Source organism: Dromaius novaehollandiae, chromosome W (assembly GCF_036370855.1).
Source record: "Dromaius novaehollandiae isolate bDroNov1 chromosome W, bDroNov1.hap1, whole genome shotgun sequence".
Classification (NCBI taxonomy): Eukaryota; Metazoa; Chordata; class Aves; order Casuariiformes; family Dromaiidae; genus Dromaius; species Dromaius novaehollandiae.
The window spans coordinates 54,436,346-54,455,341 of NC_088130.1; the positions used below are offsets into that span (position 1 = coordinate 54,436,346).

General features: G+C 41.8%; 1 protein-coding gene across 5 annotated transcripts; it reads right to left on the minus strand.

Moving 5' to 3' along the window:
* Nucleotides 1–2,895: 2,895 nt before the first annotated feature.
* On the minus strand, nt 2,896–18,981 carry LOC135323453 (zinc finger protein 131-like). 5 transcript variants are annotated; one of them, XM_064501029.1, is made up of 9 exons: nt 16,747–16,874; nt 15,523–16,667; nt 15,202–15,303; nt 14,313–14,457; nt 12,690–12,803; nt 11,479–12,167; nt 8,134–8,264; nt 6,294–6,425; nt 2,896–5,618 (listed from the first exon to the last, which is right to left on the minus strand). In XM_064501029.1, exons 4-9 carry the CDS (start codon nt 14,444–14,446, stop codon nt 4,956–4,958), a joined length of 1,863 nt encoding a protein of 620 aa, XP_064357099.1. In that variant the 5' UTR covers nt 14,447–14,457; nt 15,202–15,303; nt 15,523–16,667; nt 16,747–16,874; the 3' UTR covers nt 2,896–4,955. The 5 variants fall into 5 exon arrangements, with proteins under 5 accessions (XP_064357099.1, XP_064357100.1, XP_064357098.1 ...); XM_064501030.1 differs by lacking the exons at nt 6,294–6,425; nt 12,690–12,803; nt 15,523–16,667 and adding an exon at nt 18,829–18,952 and having other exon boundaries at nt 11,479–11,701; nt 11,804–12,167; nt 16,747–16,885; XM_064501028.1 differs by lacking the exons at nt 6,294–6,425; nt 15,523–16,667 and adding an exon at nt 18,829–18,952 and having other exon boundaries at nt 16,747–16,885.
* Between the last annotated feature and the right edge of the window lie 15 nt (nt 18,982–18,996).

Genomic DNA, 18,996 nt, shown 5'->3' on the forward strand with positions numbered 1-18,996 from the left:
CGCTGCTCCCGCCCCTCCCCCCGCCGGGGACACGGCGGTGCCGCCGGTCGCCGAGGCGGCCGTGGCAGCCGGGCAGGCGCCGTAGCCCCGACCTCACCTTCCCCAACCGTCAGCCGATAAAACCAGTCAGTCGGGCGACCGCCCCACCTCCTCCCCCCCCCCCCCCCCCAAAAAAAAAAAAAAACCCACTAACTCGCACGAAACAGCCAGCTGGGGCAAACGCCGCACGGGCGCTTCCGAGAGCCGCATCCCAGGCCGGGGCGGGGAGGGGCGGGGGGACAAAACGACTTCTGCTGGAAGCCGCGGTCTCCCGGCATACCGGGCGGGCGGTCCTCTCCGGCTGCGCGCCGCGCGTTGCTCTCCTCTGGCACCTGCTCTGCCCTCGCCTCTCCTTCCAGCGGGGCAAACGCGGCGGTTAGTGCCGGGGCGGCGCGGGGCCGCCCTGCCGCGGGCCCCTCCGCCGCGCCCGCCCCTTTCGGCTCTCCGCAGCCGTTACCGCCGCGGCGCCCGAAGCGCCTCGGAAGGGCTCTGCGCTCAGGCCGCCGCCCCGGTAGCCGCGCTCCCCCCTCCCGGCGGCCGCAGCCCGCCATTTGCTCCCGTCAGCCGGCCCGCCATTTGCCCCCGCCCGCAGCGGGCAACGGCTCCCCGGCCGCCGCCTGCCCCGGGCCCCCCCACCTACCGCGCGCCCCGGCAGGGAGGGCGGGCAGCGCCGGGAGGTCCCGCGCCACCAAACCTTGGACAGCTCCCGGCGCACCGCCGGCCGCAGCTACTGGGAGGTGCGGGAAAAGGGCTTCTGGGGGGACCCAGCGGCTTTTTAGTAGCGGGGTTTTTCCACAGCTATAAAAAGTTGTTTCTTCCCTCAGTAAGGCGCTTCAGAGGTGGAGGGTGGTGCATGAGCAGGCAGAGCTCACGTTTAGCAAATCTACACGCCCACCCCCATACTGCATGAAGGCTTCAAGATCCACTTACCTCCGATGTCCGAGTGCAGCACTCGCATAGAGGTCGTACGCCAGCTGGTAGCTTCCGTTATTGAACGATAGAAATTATTCCTCAAGAGGCTGTCAGCCTTCTTTTAGAGGAATTGGAAACATAAGCCAACGGAAACATTTATTCACATCCAGGCTTCCATTAAAGAAACTTGACTGGTAAAAGCAGGGAGCTGTATGATCGTTTCACCTCCTTGTTACAATGTGAGTGAAAGCAGACTCCCAAAGTTACGTCCAAATTAGTCATTGCTAGCCTGGACTACATTTGAACGGGTGAATTAAAAAAAGGCTCCATCTTCCATTATAACCCTGAGCTGTCAATTGTTTGACAGACCACAAATTATTTTTACTTTATAAACTGGTCACGTTCATTTCTAAGTTTTTCACCACCAAAAAAACTCAGTATAACTTAAGAATAAAATTGTTTGAAACATGACCAAAAAAACTCTTCTATTTCCATATGATATTGAGTCCCTATAGAGGGGGGATTCAATCCTTAGAAACAAACTACAATCAAACATTATTATGTTTTCCTCATTTGAAATAATAATTGCTTACAGAACGGTTGTAATTGAGAACCATATTCTGTAGAATTAGCTACTTGAAGTTTCCACTAGGGGCAGAAAAAGCAAAGCAGAGACTCAAAGATCTTCCTGTACTGACTATTCCACACAGATAATGACATCTGATTTTATCCTAATAAGTCTGTAAATTAATCTCTCTTTGGCTCAGGAAAGCTATTTTCCAAAAAAGCAGCTAATTCTATCTTATATTGTCTGAATAATTCAGCAGCTCTCAAATTGTTGCTCAGGTCCCTTTCCCATCCCTACCCTACTTTCTGAAATAGTTTGTGGCCTCTCAGGTGGACATTACGTATGATCTAGAGGTTTACCCCTAAACTCGCTCTGAATTTAATGCTCACATTTTGCATCCAAACATGCTTTATGGATTTCTGTTCATTTCCACTTTTCCATTTCTCACTACCTAGACTCATTTGCTTTATCAGATGAACTTCATTCTACACAAATTCAACCATTCATTCTACATGCCAAGCAAGTCCATCTGCACGCCGTCCTGTTGTACGTACAATAGAGACTAATCGTACACAATACCAAACTTGGTGACCAAAAGCATGTATGTATTTAGAAGAACTCCAAAGGCGTGTGGGTATATAGAGCCCAGAAAGAGTCACAGACAGATATGTGCATATATACAGATGTTTGAGGCAGAAAGATCATGCCAAGCTAGCCACAAGAGAGAGTGACTAGAACTTCTGACTGCTAAAACAACCTCTCCTTCCCCAGTATTAGCTGTTGCAGTAATGACATAGGAGGGGGCTCCATTGACTTCAGTCCTGAGAGGGCAGCAATTGGGGCTTCAGACACTTCGGAAGGAAATTTTAGGGAAGAGGGTTTGCAAAAAGAAACACACTTTCCAGTGGAGTTATTACTTGAGAAGTCCCTTTCACATCCTCAGGCCTTTCAACCAACCCCTTCCCCCCAGAACTCAAACTCTTAACCCCACATAGCCTCCACTCGCATAGCTAGACACTGAACGGCAACCTCTGTCTCTCCAAGCACCTCAGAAAGAAACACTGTGGGTACAAATCCCAATTAGGACCTGGGCTCCTTCTCTGCACAGGAAGAAAGTGGCCTGGCTTCCTCTCCTTCCCTTGCTGAAGATATAAGGGATTGCACAGTCTCCCAACACGCTCCCAGGCTCAGCTGGAATCTGGATAGAGGTGGCACTGGGTGCAGCAGCAGAACATCCCTTCCCTGCTCCCTAGTTTGAGAGCTGTTTCACTTAGAAAGCTGACAGCTGCTGAAAAGGGGAGATCAAACACAGAACAAAAATCTCAACTGTACTTACCAAAGCATGGCCCTGTTACAAATACCACACAACTTCTCAGTTCATCTGGGACCTTTAATTATCTATGTTTTAGTTCCATTGGTTAGACACCCGGCCATTCTGTTCATTTAATTCCACAGATACAGATCTTGTATTTATACGCATAGCTTTAAAACTGCCTAAAAGAAAAATCAGTTGTGCAGCTAACTAAGCAGGCTGTTGTCCCCTGCTTGTTACCAAAGAATGGAGCAGGAGCTAACAGAAATCAATCCACCTAAATAAATTCCATCAAAAATGTAAACTGCTTATTTAAGATGATGTTTTTAAATGATTAAAAACTTAAACTGGGTGCGATGATTTATCAGAAGCCATGTATAAATACAAATGCCAGCTTTTACTTTCATTATTAACACTGGGCCACATTCTCCCCTCTGCTCAAAATCTCATCACATTTTTTGCATTTTAGAAAAAACAAAGTTTAAAGCATCATAAAAAGAAAGAATCCAAGTTATATTAATCAAATTGTTTCAATTTTAATCAAGATCCATGTTTGTTGTGCAACAGTTTCTCAGATGGTATGACAAAACACAAGAATCATTTTGAGTGAGACTACATAAAAACATTTGAACAAGTCTGAGGAAATCTGCGCTTGGAGAAGACTGACACTTCTTAATTAAGAATATAAATCTTAATTAAGATCTATAGGATTACTCAGAGCATTAGAGAACTCTTGCATAATTTTACCCCTTCAGTTAAGGGAAAGAAGTTTGAGATATATGAAACACCTCTAATCTCAAGGCAATAATTGAAAATGAGAAGTTCTGAGCATCTTGAAAAATACAGCCAGATCAGTATTTACTAAACAAATGTAATTTTACAGTAATGAACTATTATCTTATCAGAATGAGATTGATTCCTAACACTTGGACCTGGCACTGTAATTGCTCTGTAAAACAGTCATCTCCTCACTCAATTGTTTCCTAACTTATTGGATGAAGGAAATAATGCAACATTTCATGGTTGGTATTGTTTTGTTGTCTAATATTGATTAAAATATTTACACTCCTACTTTTTAATCCACAGTTTAACACTCATACCTATGGCTTTTAAGTTTATTTTTAGCACAACATCTTTGTGTCAAGTGTCAGAATTTCATTTCAAAAAACCCCAGGAACCTGATACCATATAGACAAGTCTTTCTCTATGTTTAAACATAGTCATTTTTAAAAATGAAAAATTTATAAAAGAGGAGTCTGGTAGTAGGATGCTTTCTTCCAGCTCATGTTTACCACAGATCCTACTGGGCTTTTCCTATTTTAAAGTGTCCCTTTTAAAGTGTCCCACTGCCTCCATGTGGAATCCACTTTCTCCCTCAACCCCCTCCCCCAATCTAAATTGAATGCAAAAAATCAGTTGCTGACAATTTTAAGCAAAAATATAAAGCACTATAACATTACCTACATTGCCTTTAACCGCACTAGGTTCTTGAACACTCTAGGAGCTTTGTGGAAGTTTAATCAGTCAGTGTTGAAAAGGCACAGGATTTTTGTGCTCCAAGACCTCCATGATTTCTCCCCAGCCTGAAAGTTCAGAAGTACCAGGTTGACAGAAAGCTCCTCAGATTAAGAGAAAGCAAGGATTCTCTTAGGACACAGCACTGCTGTTGGATGGCAAACAGTTTGCCTAGAAAATTCAAAGGTATCCAATTGGCCATTTACATTAGAACCCACCAGATTTTAACTAATTCTTCTGCTGCAGACACCCTGCAGATCTGTAACAAGAGCTCGATTCTATGGCAAGAGGAAAAGAGGTCAAATTACTTTTATATATACCTTGGCATGGTAGAACAGTGATACAGGCAATTCATTGTTAAAATCCTCACAAAGCTATTCATCTCTGTGGTAGTTTCTGTTCCTTGGTACTATGTGAATGGGAAAGCTATTTCTCATGTATAAGAGATATTTAGTTGTACATGAAGAAAAATAACTTTGGTCCACTTCTCCAGCTTCCTAAGGACAACATATTGGAAAGCTGATCACTGACGGTGCAAAAACCAATGTAGAAGTTAACAAAAATAATTTGGTATTTCATTCCTAAATCTGCGCAGTGTGGTTATTTGTCCTAGTCATCCACCTTTTCATTCTGTGTGTCTACTAATTGCTGAGTTTTTAAGTCTTCAGCGTGTTCATGATCTTCCTTATCTGCATCTTCTACTGGACTAGGTTCCTTTTCTTCTGTTTCTCCTTGATCAACATTTTCATATTCTACTTGTTCAAGGTCTGTTCCATCTATAAGTTCTGCCTGTACTTCTTCCATTTGTATTTGATTTACATGCTCAACATGTAACTGCTCCACATGAACCTCAGCACCTTGTTCAGTCTGAATGTGTTCAACTTCCAAGTAACTAATTTGTACCTGTTCTTGCAGTTCATCTATCTGTGTGCCTTTCACTTGATTGTCTTGTATGAGATCCTGGTGCATCTGTTCCACAGTTACTTGTGCAGGATCCACTTGTACCTGAATTACTGGTAGCACATGGACTTGCTCCACTTGTTCTATTATAGTCATTGACGTTACTGGTTCTGCTTCCACAGCTTCCACTGGAAGAACTTCTTCCGTCACTATTCGTTCTGAAATATTGTGTATGTCTTTGAGGTGCCTTCTCAGCTCACTGCCTTGCATGAACCACAAATCACATAAGGTACAGTGGTTGGGTTTGTCACCTGTGTGTATTACCAAGTGATCTTTAAATTGATCCCAGCTGTTGAACACACTGTTACACACCTGAAACAAAGATACAGTATGTTAAACAGTGACAACTGAAATATGACAAAGCATACTGTCTATTGCACATCATGGCTTTACATAGTGTAGCTTCTTGCTACTTGGATTAAAAAAAAAATGCATGTTAGAGGTCAAAGCTGTAAAGACAACTTCAAACACACAGAATGCCTGCTTTTTGGGGGCTGTGTGTGTTTTTCTTAAGAAACAGTGTATCACAGTTACACATACACAGGATACCTCCAGAATTTATGCATCTGTGCAGCATTTGACCACTTTCTTAATTTAAACTTATCATGTGAAATTCACATACAGAATCATGCCCCAATAAAATTCTGGTGCTAGAATTTTGGGTGGAAAGCTATTTATATAAAAATACTGTGTGATGAAACTATAACACAAACTGTCCTTTTACTAAAGTTCTAGATGCAGTACCACTAGCCAACTTTTCCTCGTCAGCTTTCATTTGTTCATAGCATTGAGGTTTAACTGGCTAGAGCAAACTCTCCTATTTTGCCATTTCAAAAAATATGCAAAGAGTGATTTCAGCAGATAAGAGATCTCTGAAAATGTCATCCCTTAAGTCTCTTTCAGCTGAAAGTGCTGCCTACACTGCAGATGCATTGTTTTCAGAAAGCACTTGAGCACATTTCTTTTAGCTGGCACTGAGGTAAGCACCTTGAAAATGATACAAAAGGACACTGCAGACATGGATGAGGTGCCAGGATGGAAGAGACAAAGAAGTGGCACAGAGTTGTGCTTGGGGTAAAGAAACAGGCTCAAGAGTCTTGTCCATGCTAGTGTTCTGGGCTGTAGAAAGAAGCAAAGAACGCAAGTTTCAACACTCCTTCACTGTCAGCAAATATTTTTGAAACAAAGGGTTCCATCTCCTCCTAGTTTTCAGCAATAAACACAGAAAGACAATGGAATATCTGACAGGGATTAACTCAAGGAACAGGTTTCTGAAATGGAGCTAGATATCACCATTTTGCTGTTGCAGACTGATAAAACCAAGCTAGTGATGCATTCCCCCACCCCCAGTTTGCACTTCAAAAAGAAGGAAGCTGTATTTACACTCTTTAAAATACTAATCTTACAGTCAAGCACTCAAAATTAGTCAGTCATTACATTAAGGCAATGACTATCGCTAATGCCTAAGTACATAATTACCATTCTTGCCATAAACCTTGGCCTAACTCAGTACACAGAATACGCAAAAAGCACCAAAAGTGCTCATTGAACAAATATAGTTTTGTTTTCTCCTCTTTGTTCAGTGAGCTAAGATTTTCTTATTGATGACTATTCAAATTCAGTTCTAGAGTCAGAAAGGTTTATGAAAAATTTAAGAACTACTGTAGTTGCTGAGGGCTTAAGAAACATCAATCCATACAACAGTTGTGAAAGAAGGAAGTGGTATCACCTTAGAAACAGAAAGCTATAAACCAAAGCAATTAAACTGAAGGATTGCAAAGACAAAACAGTACATTCAGTTTGAAACTATTATGTACAACTGTATAAGTAGTTCTTATGTCCAAGACCTATAGACTTAAATTTATCATTAAGACAGTTGCGCTCTCAAGGACTAACTTCAGAGTAGCATAACTACTAAATGATGTAACAGCACCAGTGAAACTTCTGGTTAAATGATTTGATTAATAACACAAAGAATTCATTTATCTCCTAATGTGTTCTCTACTTTCTATGAATGAGATCACCCTCTCTTTTGAGACAAATAAAGCTGATGTCCAGCAATTTCCTCAATATGCAACCCAATTTAACCTCAAAGCATAGCTGTTCTGTTAACTGAATGAGCTGAGAGTCTTAAGGGGGAAAAACAAACAACAAAAAACCCCAAAACATTTGTGTTCTTTTAAAGACTGTAAGTGTTGGTACAGCAAAAAGGTAAATAAAAGTCCTACAACCAATCTCAGTTCTCACACTTCCAGCTTTTGAAAGCTGATTATTAAAAGCTAAGTAATATTCTTCTGAACAGCTTTTAGAACGTCAGTTATAAGTAGCATCCAATAACTCAGCTATCCATTTACAGCATTTATGTCCACTTAAGAGACACTACAGATTGTCATGAGTTGGAATGACTTTCCAGACAGAGTCAAGATATTGGGTATCAAACAGAAGAACAATAAAATAGGAAATAAAATAGTACTTTGCATTTTGGACTTTAGTGAAGCATGCTCACAAGCAGGAAAGGCCTAGGTCAGTGCATCAAGAACCTTGAAAAGGAAGCAGAAAGATCAGTAAAATGCAGCTAAACACATACCTACCCACAAGCATCTCTATGATTAACAAAGTGTTATGAAGCTCCACGTGTTAAATGGAACTACCTAGATGTAAGAACTTATCTGCATGTTATAGTTGAATGTGATCCTTATAGTTATTTTACTAGAGTGGGTTTATGTCTCCAAGAACTATTTCTCATTGCCTTTCCAACTCAGTATTCCCATGCTTCCTCAACACAGGAAGCAGGTGACTAGCCTCAGACCCTACTTTTACTACTCACCTGACATTCATACAGCTTCTTTCTTCCCTTTTTAGCTCCAGCTCCAGACTGACAGGCTGTCAAGTGACATTTGAGTGTGCTATTCCTAGCAAAACGTTCGTGGCAGTTTGGACATTCAAATGGTTTCTCACCTAGTAAGACAGGCACAGGGATTTATAAGTATATATGAAAAACACAGCTTTCTGTCAGCTTTCCCTTTTTCACCTCCCCCTTTTGTATAGAATGAGAAACATGCTGTAAAGACTTGGGGGAAAACATTTAAAAATGTTAAGAGGTGGCCAACTAGAGTATTCTACAGAATAAGAGAAAGGCAGTTTATATAACCTTTACTTATGTAAATAAAAGGGCAAACCTAATGTGAAGTCAAAACTCTCATTTAGAAAAAGACAATTTAACATAATTACAGGTGCCATTTAAAGTATAGCTGGGTATTTATGGAACTTAGAGAAATAGCTGCTATTTCATTAAATTATTTCACAGAATAGCAATATATTTTGACTTAATAATTACAGTTAAAGACTGAGCTCTAGTAATTATACAGTCACCTGTTATTCAGGAAGGAAGTATTTAAATAATAAAGTTTTATTTTCAAGAGTTATAACTCAGCTTATGCTCACAAGTTGTGTTTTTCTGAAACTGAGCTCGATAAAAAGCTGACAACTTGTTCCTCTTCCCCAGTGTGTCACCCAATCATTAGTTTAGTCTTATCAAGTGAGATCTGCTCTTATTCTGAGAGGAGATTGTCCGCTATAGTGCTGATCCTTTAAAATCTTACAGATACAGGAAAGAGCTTCCCCCAAATAAATGCTTTTTAACCTCCCCAAAAGAAATTCAGAGTTCTTCATAAAAGTACACACAATGATTTTTATTTGCCTAATATGTGGGAAATGCCAATTAATTCATTCGTTACCATAAAGATACTACATCAATATTTAAATCGGGTTTAGAGGGAAATATTAGTAAACCCAGCTATTTTTTTCCACTAAAATACCTAAGGAAGAAGTGTATCAAAGGAGTTGCTTGGTAGCATTTATTCAAGGCATGCAAACCATTTATATGTCCATTATTCACTTCTATGGATGATGTTATCTGCAGTTTGAAGTACACTTCCCATAAAACTTAGATTTACCACAGAATGGCAAAGACCTTAATTAAATTTTCCTAAGTTTATATTTTTTGTGTCTAGATTACTGCAGTTACAGAGCTCATTAGTTTGACAGCTTGGAACTGTAACTCCTTCACTTCCATCTTTGCTCACATGAGTACACGCGCCCTTCATAAAAGGGAAAAATATCTATATCTATGTATCTATATATATATAAAATCAAAAAGGCCTGTTTGAGAAATACTCAGCAGTCAAAATTCCCAGTCAAATCAGAGGGAATCAAAGTTGTTCAGTGTCTCTTTCTGCCAGGGGATACAAGCTTTGTAAAATACCAAGATCAGACAGACATTTTCAGAGAAGCAGCTTCATTCTTACAATAACTTCTATACAAGTAAATTGTTCTTCTTGTATAAGACAAGTTAGAGCTATTGACTTCAATGGATATACATTATTTAAGTGCAGCCTTGCAGAATTTGTCCTCCTGTGAGTTACTTATGATTTTAAGTGAAATCTCATTCATTCTCCTAATGGGGAAAAAGATAATCACGAGATCAGGCCAAAAAGCCTCCCTCTTTATAAGCTGTGGAGATGATATTGTTAATACTTTCAGAGTTACATGATATTGAAGGCAATTGTCTCGGAGTAAGCCACCATCTGGCCAGGGACATATTGATTCTATTCTCACTCAGATTCTTAGAGAGACAGAAGCTGCTTAAGGCTCTGTATGCATGTGTGCGAGAAAAACTTCATGATTCTCCTTTCTACTTTCTTCTGCTGAGACAAGAGAAAGAACAACGGCAACGTCAAATTTTAATCAGACACGATTACCTACGTTGATAGGCTGTCTTTCTTCACCATTTCTTCATCATTTGCTACTTTCAGTTTATTGCTGTTTTGTAAATAAGCAGCAACAGGATCACACACACTGTAGGACATTTTATCCTCAGCCTTTTAATTTTACTTTAGTTTTCAATCAATGCCACACAGAATTCAGAGCTTGGAAAGCTTTCAGTTCAATAGAAGGTTTTTTCCTGCATTTCCTGTGATGTGCTAAGTTGCTTTGTCCCCAGAACCCTTTGCTGCGACAGTAACCAACATGTGGTGATATTTGGATCACTCTGGTAACCTACCACAAACTTTGCTTTGAAAAGACTTCTCTATGTACCTTTACTTGGCTTGGTCCTAATGAAGAAACATCCCCTCCTTTGTAGGGGATAGGGATTTTTTAAAGCCTTTTTATAATGGCTACTTTTAAGTGGCTATTGAGAGTAGACAGGATACAGTGTCATATATCAACACCCAGGAGTCCCATACACAGATACAAAGAAGTTCTAATTAGAAGGCTTTAACAACAAAAACAAACTGCAAAAGAATAGGGCTGCTACCCTCCATTAAATTCTTCCTGATGACTTGTGATTGACATTAAAAACATCTGGAGAATCAGGTCCCATATATATTTTATATTCATAATTGCTTACAAAATGTTCAGTACCTGTACAGATAGTACAAACTTTTCAATGAGATGAAGTAGCATGTTAACCTTCCGTATTACAAGGAAGGAAGAAGGAGCATGAGTCATTTTGTACTCAAAAGATGCTATCCAGATTTTAGAGAGGCAGATTTTACAATAACAAGTCTACTACAGTTGATAGAAATGTTTTGCTGTGTCAGTGAACAGATGAACAAATAAACTACCCACCTAACAACTTTCTTTTGTACCAGCTTGTTTAAACTTTCCTTATTGCTCTGGATATCTCACCTATGATTTTGTTTATGCCTAATGCACCGATGGGCATTTGCCCAGAAGTCCTCCAAACTGTATTCCATTAATAAGCTCACAATTCAGATCTCATTTCAACAGAAAAGTGTATTAATAGAATTGTGAAAATAAAAGCATCTAAGTTAACTACTTTGAGAAGTAAACATGCCTCAAGAACCAATTTCAAAAAGAGTCTTTAAAATTTAATACACTTGGGAAAGAAGCATCATTAGGGCTTTCTTTTAAAAAGGTGCGTATTTGGAATAGCTTTAAAAAAATTATATAAATAAATTGCCACAACATCTATTCCTCACAGTTTATAGGAGGGCAGGGAGAAGAAATAAACATTTTAGTTTAACTAGAAGCCAAATATTGTTAATGCACTGTTAATGCTCCCGTGTTTCTCTTAACATATTCTCTACTTCACCAAAACATGCAAAATGCTGGAGCCAAAGCCACACGTAAAGGAAAGTGCTCTTACCTGTGTGCTTCCGAAGGTGCTCTTTAAAGTGTCCAAAATGGTCAAACTGTTTATCACAGTACTGGCATACATGTATTTTTTTGCCAGGTCTTTGCTTCTTGCTGGCGCCACCTTCATCAAGGTGGTAACAGGTGAGGTGCTGTTTCAAAGCACTCTCTCGTAGGTACCTTTTATTGCATATGTCACACTTGTAACTCTCAGTAGAGTGTGTTTTCATGTGTTCCTTAAAATGGTAAAACAATTTAAACGAACGGTTACATTTCTCACAGCGGAATAAATTGTTCACGTGTGACAGCTGAAGTTCCACAATTTCAATACCTTCTACCTGTTTGCACGAGGGATCAGTTGCACTGTCACCTTCTTCTTGGATCTGGCATTTTCTCTCTCCCTGACGATACTTGCTGGTGATATCTGCCAAAAGAGCCAAAGCTGATTCATCTGATGTACCAGTAGTCTGTATGTACTTTATGGATTGCTCTGCAGAAGCCACTTCTTCAAGTGCTTCAATGCTGTCATCTTCCACTTCAATTGTCCCTTCAGCAATCTCAACCTCAATTTCAACAGGCTCCGATTCTGCAGATGGCAATGTTTCTGTGATAACATTAGAGGTTTCAGCTATCTTCCTCTTTTTCGGTTTATTTTTACCTTGCGTTTGATTTGATTCTAAGGGTGATGAATTTTCTTTGTTCCTGTAAAGCATTTGCATAAAAATGGTTAAGATCCACCAGCACTTACCTAACAGTTCCTGCCTGATACTGAACTTCTGCATTAAACACTTTCTAGCTGTTTCTCAAAGGAGCTGAACGATGAAAGACCACATAATCTGCATGCATTTCAGAAGATCATTTGTCCTAATCTGTATTTCCTACAGCTGTAAAATAGTATGGTTAAAGCTGTGGAGTCTCTGACATGAGACTGAAGCGTTTTCAAAAGCTCTGCTTAAAAGATAAACATATCAAAAAGAAAGACCAGTAAGCCTAATCACAAAGGTTTATCCAAGAAACTTGTGAAATTCTGCTCTTAGGAAGAAAACTTCCCTGAAGAGGGGAGCTCTTTGGCCTGCCTTCTCAGAAATGAGATTCAAGTCCTTCCTACACTATTCACCTTCTTTTTTAAGCCCTGGAGAGTACATGATTGCCCACAGTGCCTATGACTTGTTAGAAAAACATACAGCTGTGACTTCAAACAGTGATTATAATCACATCTCATACTTCAGGAAAGTACACAGCTGACTGCTGAGATGAGAAAAACCTTCATACTGGGATGAGGAGAGAGTCAATTTCTTCAATTTTCTGGGCTTAAAAACTCCAGCTCTCTTCCTCCTCCTGTTCAAAAAAAAAAAAAAAAAAAAATCTATAATTCTATAGATTATAGAAATAATTCTAATCAAAAAATGGCTTGCATGTGTGTCTGTTGAACAAAACATTTGTTTCCTCGTAACTTAAGAATTACAACATTTACTAGTGATGGACAACAAATAAACTGCATAATGTTATACGACAGTGGGAAATAATTGCAGGCTGGACGGTTTAGTTCAATGGGCTAATCTGGATCCCATTCCAACAGCTCCACCAGTGTACACTGGCTCAAAGTTATACTGATTAAAACACACTTTTTCAAGTTTATTTTCAATTTCTCAAGGAAACAAAAAACTCTGGAGTATTTTTTAGTTTCTCTCCCCCTCCCCCCAAATGAAAAAAGATATTTTGATGCTGCTAGGCTTAATCTTGATAATGTCCAAGAAAGTGGGAGGAAGAGAAGGGAGTAAGAGGATAGGACCAGAAATGCACAATCCTCTATCTTTTCTATATAGGAAAAACAAAACAAAACCAAAAAAAACCCTGCACGCTTATTCAGCTCTGCTGGCAATCCACAGAGTAAGTACTTAAAAATAAACATGGATGTTGGGGAAAAAAAAATCTAATTTCCAATGTACCATGTTATGGAGGTTTTAAACAAAACATTAGTTGGTGCCACTGTAAGAACTCTGGCCCAGTGCTGTCCCCTTGGCTAATGTGTTTATGGGGAGATGAAGAACCAAAAGCCTTTCCTTAAGCTTGACACAAAGGCATCTCAGAAGGTTTAGAAAAGACAGCAAGGATGACTGTAAGACCAGGAACCATTTATTGTCCCCCTCTCTGCTTTCATGATGGAAGAGCAGTACAGCATACAGAAGGAATGAGGACATTACAATATTCTGTGTTTAAGAGTGAAAGGAAAGGAAAACAGCATGATGGGAATTGCACCTGCTTTTCTCAGGTTGTGGTTTGGTGACAGAAAACAGTTCCTAGCATTGGATAGAAGGTGGCACAGCAATATTTGATTAAGTGTTGATCCAGTATAAAACTGGTTATAACTATTACATCTGTTCAAGACATTTGAGATTATTTTTCACCAAGAAGCTTTAAGATCACTGCCTATTCTCTCACAAATGGTAAAAAGCTATGTGAAATCAAAACACCAGCACAAACTCGCTAATGCAGACTAATTACAAGACACATACTGTCACCGTGCACTCAGCAAACTTACTCTGAATCAGGTATGGGCAGGGACCTGGTATTAGTTACCACAAAGTCATAGCCTACAGTAACTGCAACATTTGCTAGCCATGTCATTTGCCATTGAGTTCCAATCCAAAGAATGCGACATTCACTTTTTAACCTTTATAATTCCTACTCGTACCTTACTGTAGAAGTGTATATGGTCCTACAGAAGTTTAGGAGGCTCCAGGATAAGGAACAGTGCTGCAAAATACTAGCAGCTAGCTCTGGTAAAAAGATTCCTCAGACATGGCATTTCAGTGGTTAGGAGGAAAGCCAGACCTATGAGTTTACCTGATTTCAAGTGCTTTGATTGCTTCTAACATCTGTAGATACTCTGCTGCTTTCCAAACATCATTTGCCTCTTCCTCACCTTGGACCATTAGTTTTGCTGTGTAGGTGAACTCAATTAGGTGACGAAATGCCATATTACTTACGCCTGTTTAGAAGCAAGAAAAACAACAGTTTCATTCAGTCTTATCTGTCTGACAAGTCTTGCATTCTTGCCTACCCAGCATTAGGCTCATAATACTGTGGCTGCCCATTTCATGAAGCTGACACTCTTGAAAGGCTCATGTTGGATTAAGCAGTCTACTGTAGAAACATGGAAACCTGGAAAATCTACAGAGTCAAGCCACTAAGATAATCATAAAGGAAGAATAAAAATCTCCCCCCCCCCGCAAAAGACCATTCATTTGAGACAGAGATGATATTTTTTGTGTTCAAGAGACCTCTGAGCAGCAAGTTACTGGAGGCTGACGTGCCTACCAGGGAAGTATTGCTCCGTGTCTCTCCTATTCTTCACTCCGCCAAGGCATCTGCCACTGACCACCACTGGGGGTCTTTTTGGTCTGACCAGTATGGCTGTTATCAAGGAAAAGGTTGATATATTGGGCTGTCCTAAAAACACATAGGGACTGCAACCTCTATTAGGAACATATAGGAAAAGAGAACACAATTCCCCTTCCAAAAGATTTGGGGGGGTTTGTTTGTTTGTTTTAAAGTTTTCTTCAAGGGTAGTTTCTTCCAGTGCCAATAGCTGCCTCAGAACAACTCAAGAACTGATATTCAGAAAGCTAACTATAAAACCAACCATGCACATCGGTCCATGCCACCAACAACACATTAATTTCCAGATTGAATTCAGAACTGTAAAGGTTTTTATTTGCATAAATCAGATTACCTTCTATCTCCACCAAAGGCTCCTGAGTGAAGTCTTGGAAGAATTTGTAGAAGAACTGGCTACAGGCAGCAAGAACTGCCTTGTGAGCTTTGAAATGGTGACCTAGAGACATAAAATTTCAGTTCAGGATAATACCTTCCTTATTCATAGTAAAGAACAATCACAGATGCAGAACAGATGCAGAAAAGAGAATGGCTGCAGAACCTAGGCTACAAATCCATCCTAGAAGCACATAGTCACTTAATGTAGCTCCTTGCAACATGGGATATTATTGTAGGCAGTCTGTCCTTTCTTGAGCAAAGCCTTGCTCACATCACTGACCTTGCTGAAGCTCTGCAACTCAATCAGCTGGAAGACTAATTCACTGCAGAGTCCCTCTCTTTCAGATATTTAAGTTGTGGGCAATTTCTGTGAGAACTTTTCCCCCTTGCTATGTTTTAGGCTCAGCTCTCAGGTTTTATCCAAGTTGTCCTCTGTTTCTACTGCGCTTACAGACCACTACATTTCAGCACCACTTCAGTCAGCATAGACACCCTTGTAGTTCTGCTGTCCTTCCTGTTTTCCAGGTTGGGCATTCCCCATCACCGGCCTTCTCCTGGGCACAGACACGAACATTCGTAACACTCCACAGGAAAGAGATATGAGAAACAACCTCGATTAGAACTACACAGCTGCACAAGAAAATAGTTTTGCTCACCACAAAAGATTCGTTAATGCTAGAGCAGGAGCCAGGAAAGTTCTGAGCAAGCACTGCTAGTGAAACTATGGTGATAGATTCCAGAAAAGTAATCTTTTCCCAGTTTGTTTCCCTTTTTCTAATCCAGGGCCTTTCCCCCCCAAGGGAGTTCAACTGGGTTTACTCCAGCTAGATCTGTCCTGGTGGATGCTGCCCATCATCCCTTGAGGGGCTCATCCATTCTAAGACATCTTCAGGATAAGATAAGAAATAGCCTTATGTGATATATTAAACACCTCATTTTCTTATGAAATAAAAGGAGACAGAAGATGCAAGTGCTTATTAAGCTTATATTTATGTCTTTAGAACACATAGAAAGTTGAATTCTTGTACCTTATTTTAATTCTACATTACAATAGCGGGCAGATACCAGAGAAGCAAATAGGCAATCTTGTTTCAAGGGGCAAGCGCAAAAGTTCCTACAAGTTCTCTACATGCAAGCAGTTGGCTCAAGTTAGGGAGAAATATTTTAACAATGTTTTGGAAATACTTAGACAACATCTTAAATATAGTACAGCAGTTTCAAAGTGGACTTCTTTCTGAAAATACTTAGCCCATTGTTTGGGAAAGCAGAAGCACTCTTATTAACCACTGCTGGAGGCAGTTAACCATTCTGTTCACTCCAAGGTTTCGGAAGGAAAGAAGGAAGTCTGCATGCAACTTGCAGACCTGTACAGAACCAGGATGGTTTATTTATTTATTTATTAAGCAGTCCAGTTTGACAGCTGACCTGTGAAAAAAATGGACAGATTCCCAGCACAGCTTTCAGAATTCTCGGTATACCAACTGATTCAGAGGCCTATACGTACCATCTACAATCAGAGTGATATCTGTAAACTGGTCCTGTTCACGTTGTTCGTTCAGTCTATCCAAAATAACTTTATAATGTTCGGGGAACTCTTGGATGCATTCCATTGTTTCTTCAGCTTCCATGGCAAAAGGACTGGTCTACAAAAGATAAATCAGCAGAATAAGAATACTGTACCACTCGGTAAATATTATGCACAGTCAAATTAGTATACAGGTATCAGCTAGCTAGAATTTGATAGACTACAAAACCAACAGAAACACAGAATTGTTCACTTGATTTTAGCTAGCAGGTAGGACATACTAGGGTTAACGAAGTAGAGCATGGCCTTATTTATATACAAAGACCAGTAAATTGTGGAACTTTTGTTTTCAGCAAAAGACAGACTCTTCCTTGTGTCTTAAAAAAAAAAAAGAAATTGTCCTATGGAGAAGAGTCATTTTGCCATGGGTGGGGAGACAGAGAGAGAAGAGCAGAAGCATTTGCTTATGGAAGTCTAGTTCTACCTGTTATCAGTACTTTGCCAAGTGGATGGCAAAAGATATGCCAGGCTCTTAAAGTGTTCAGAGAAGGCCAGCCTAGGAGAAGAGGAGGGGAAAGGCAAGGTGAAAGTGAAAGAATACTGTTCCTTCTGTTTTCACTTCACTTCTGTTACAGTGAGCCCAAGATGACCAGCAACTCTTGCCTTTCTTTTATCATCTGGTGTCCCACATAAGTCTCACGCAGGAGATTGTCAGCCATTTACTTCATGGTTTACTTCATTGTTTAATTCTCATGTTCATTTTTGACAAGTCATACAAGGATAGATGACTTGAAGTTAAAAGTGTAATTCCCTCAAAGTTTACACAAAGCTAGTAGTTTAATACAAAAAGAAAAAAAAAGTGTTTGCCACTGTATTACTTGTGTATTGTCATTTTAAACTCAGTGATACTGAAGAAAAACGACATAGCAGCATATGTCTAATGACATCATGAGTACTTCAAATGCAGAAGTGAGCAATACAATACCAAGGCGGGGGGGGGAAATCAAGAAACCAAGGGAGATGGGCAGAAGAGATCCAGCTAACAGTTACAGGTGAGTGACAGAAACTATACTACTTGATTCTCTACCTAGATTTTCTTGGAAGACTCAATCAACTGCTGACCTGACTTAACCATATCAGCTTGTGAAATCACATGAATTTCACATGATATGCATAAAATTTACAATCTGCTCTTAATAACTACTTAATTTAAGCCATATTATCACTACTACGCTCCTGGACCACAGCAGGAACTCCTCTTGTCTCAGGCACTAGAGGAAACATCACCTTTGCCTACAGGGACCCCACAGGGACGCAGGCAGGCAGAGGGCTACTGCAGCAGACAGGCTGAGCAGGGGCCCGGCCCTGGCCACCCTTCCGCAGGCATCACAAGAAGGAGAGCCCGCGCGGGCCTGGGGAGGACGACAGGCAAACCGCCCTGTGGAGAGCAGCTCCTTTGGGTCAGGACAGAGGGGAAACACTCCGTGTTTGATTTCAAAAGGAGAACGCTCCACAAGAGGCCGGCAGCGCGGCGCCCCCAGCCCGGCGCCACGAGGCCGGCGGCGGCCCCTCCCGGCCGCGCGAGGGCGCCACGCGCGCCGCCTCCCCCGGGCCCCGCCGCCGCGCCCGGCCCCGGACAGCGCCGCCGGCGCCCCGGGCCCGGCCCCATTGGCGGCAGCCGGTGGCAGTCAAGGGAACCCGGCCAACCGCGCGGCTGCGGCTCAGCCCGCCCCGGACGGAGCGACCAATGAGCGCCCGCCGAGTCCCGGGAGCGGGAGAAGGCGGAAGGCCTAGCGAGCGCCGAGTGCCCGCCGGGCACGGACGCTCCGGGAGCAGCGTGGGGGACCGCCGGCAGGCGCAAGCACCCCGAGGGGGCGCCCCCGAGGCGGGGAGCGGGCCGGGGCCGGCCGAGCCGTGCGCTCGGCGGCACCGCCGACTCGTTAGTCGTTATTACGTCATCAAAGCGCGCATTAAATCGATCCCTTTTCAATTCCCGGCCAGGTCGCGCCCCGGCGGCGCGCGCGCCCCGGGGGTGGGGAGGGGGTTCCGCCAGGTACTTACGGCGAGGAGCCCCTCGCCCCTCCGCGCCGGCTCTGCCGTGGCCGCTTCCTGCTCCCCAGCACGCCGAAAAGCGGGGCGGGCGCCGGCCAATCGCGACTCGCATTCCCGGCCTGCACCACGCGGCGGAAGTGACGGCCGCGTCACCTTTAACACCACAGGACGCGCGGG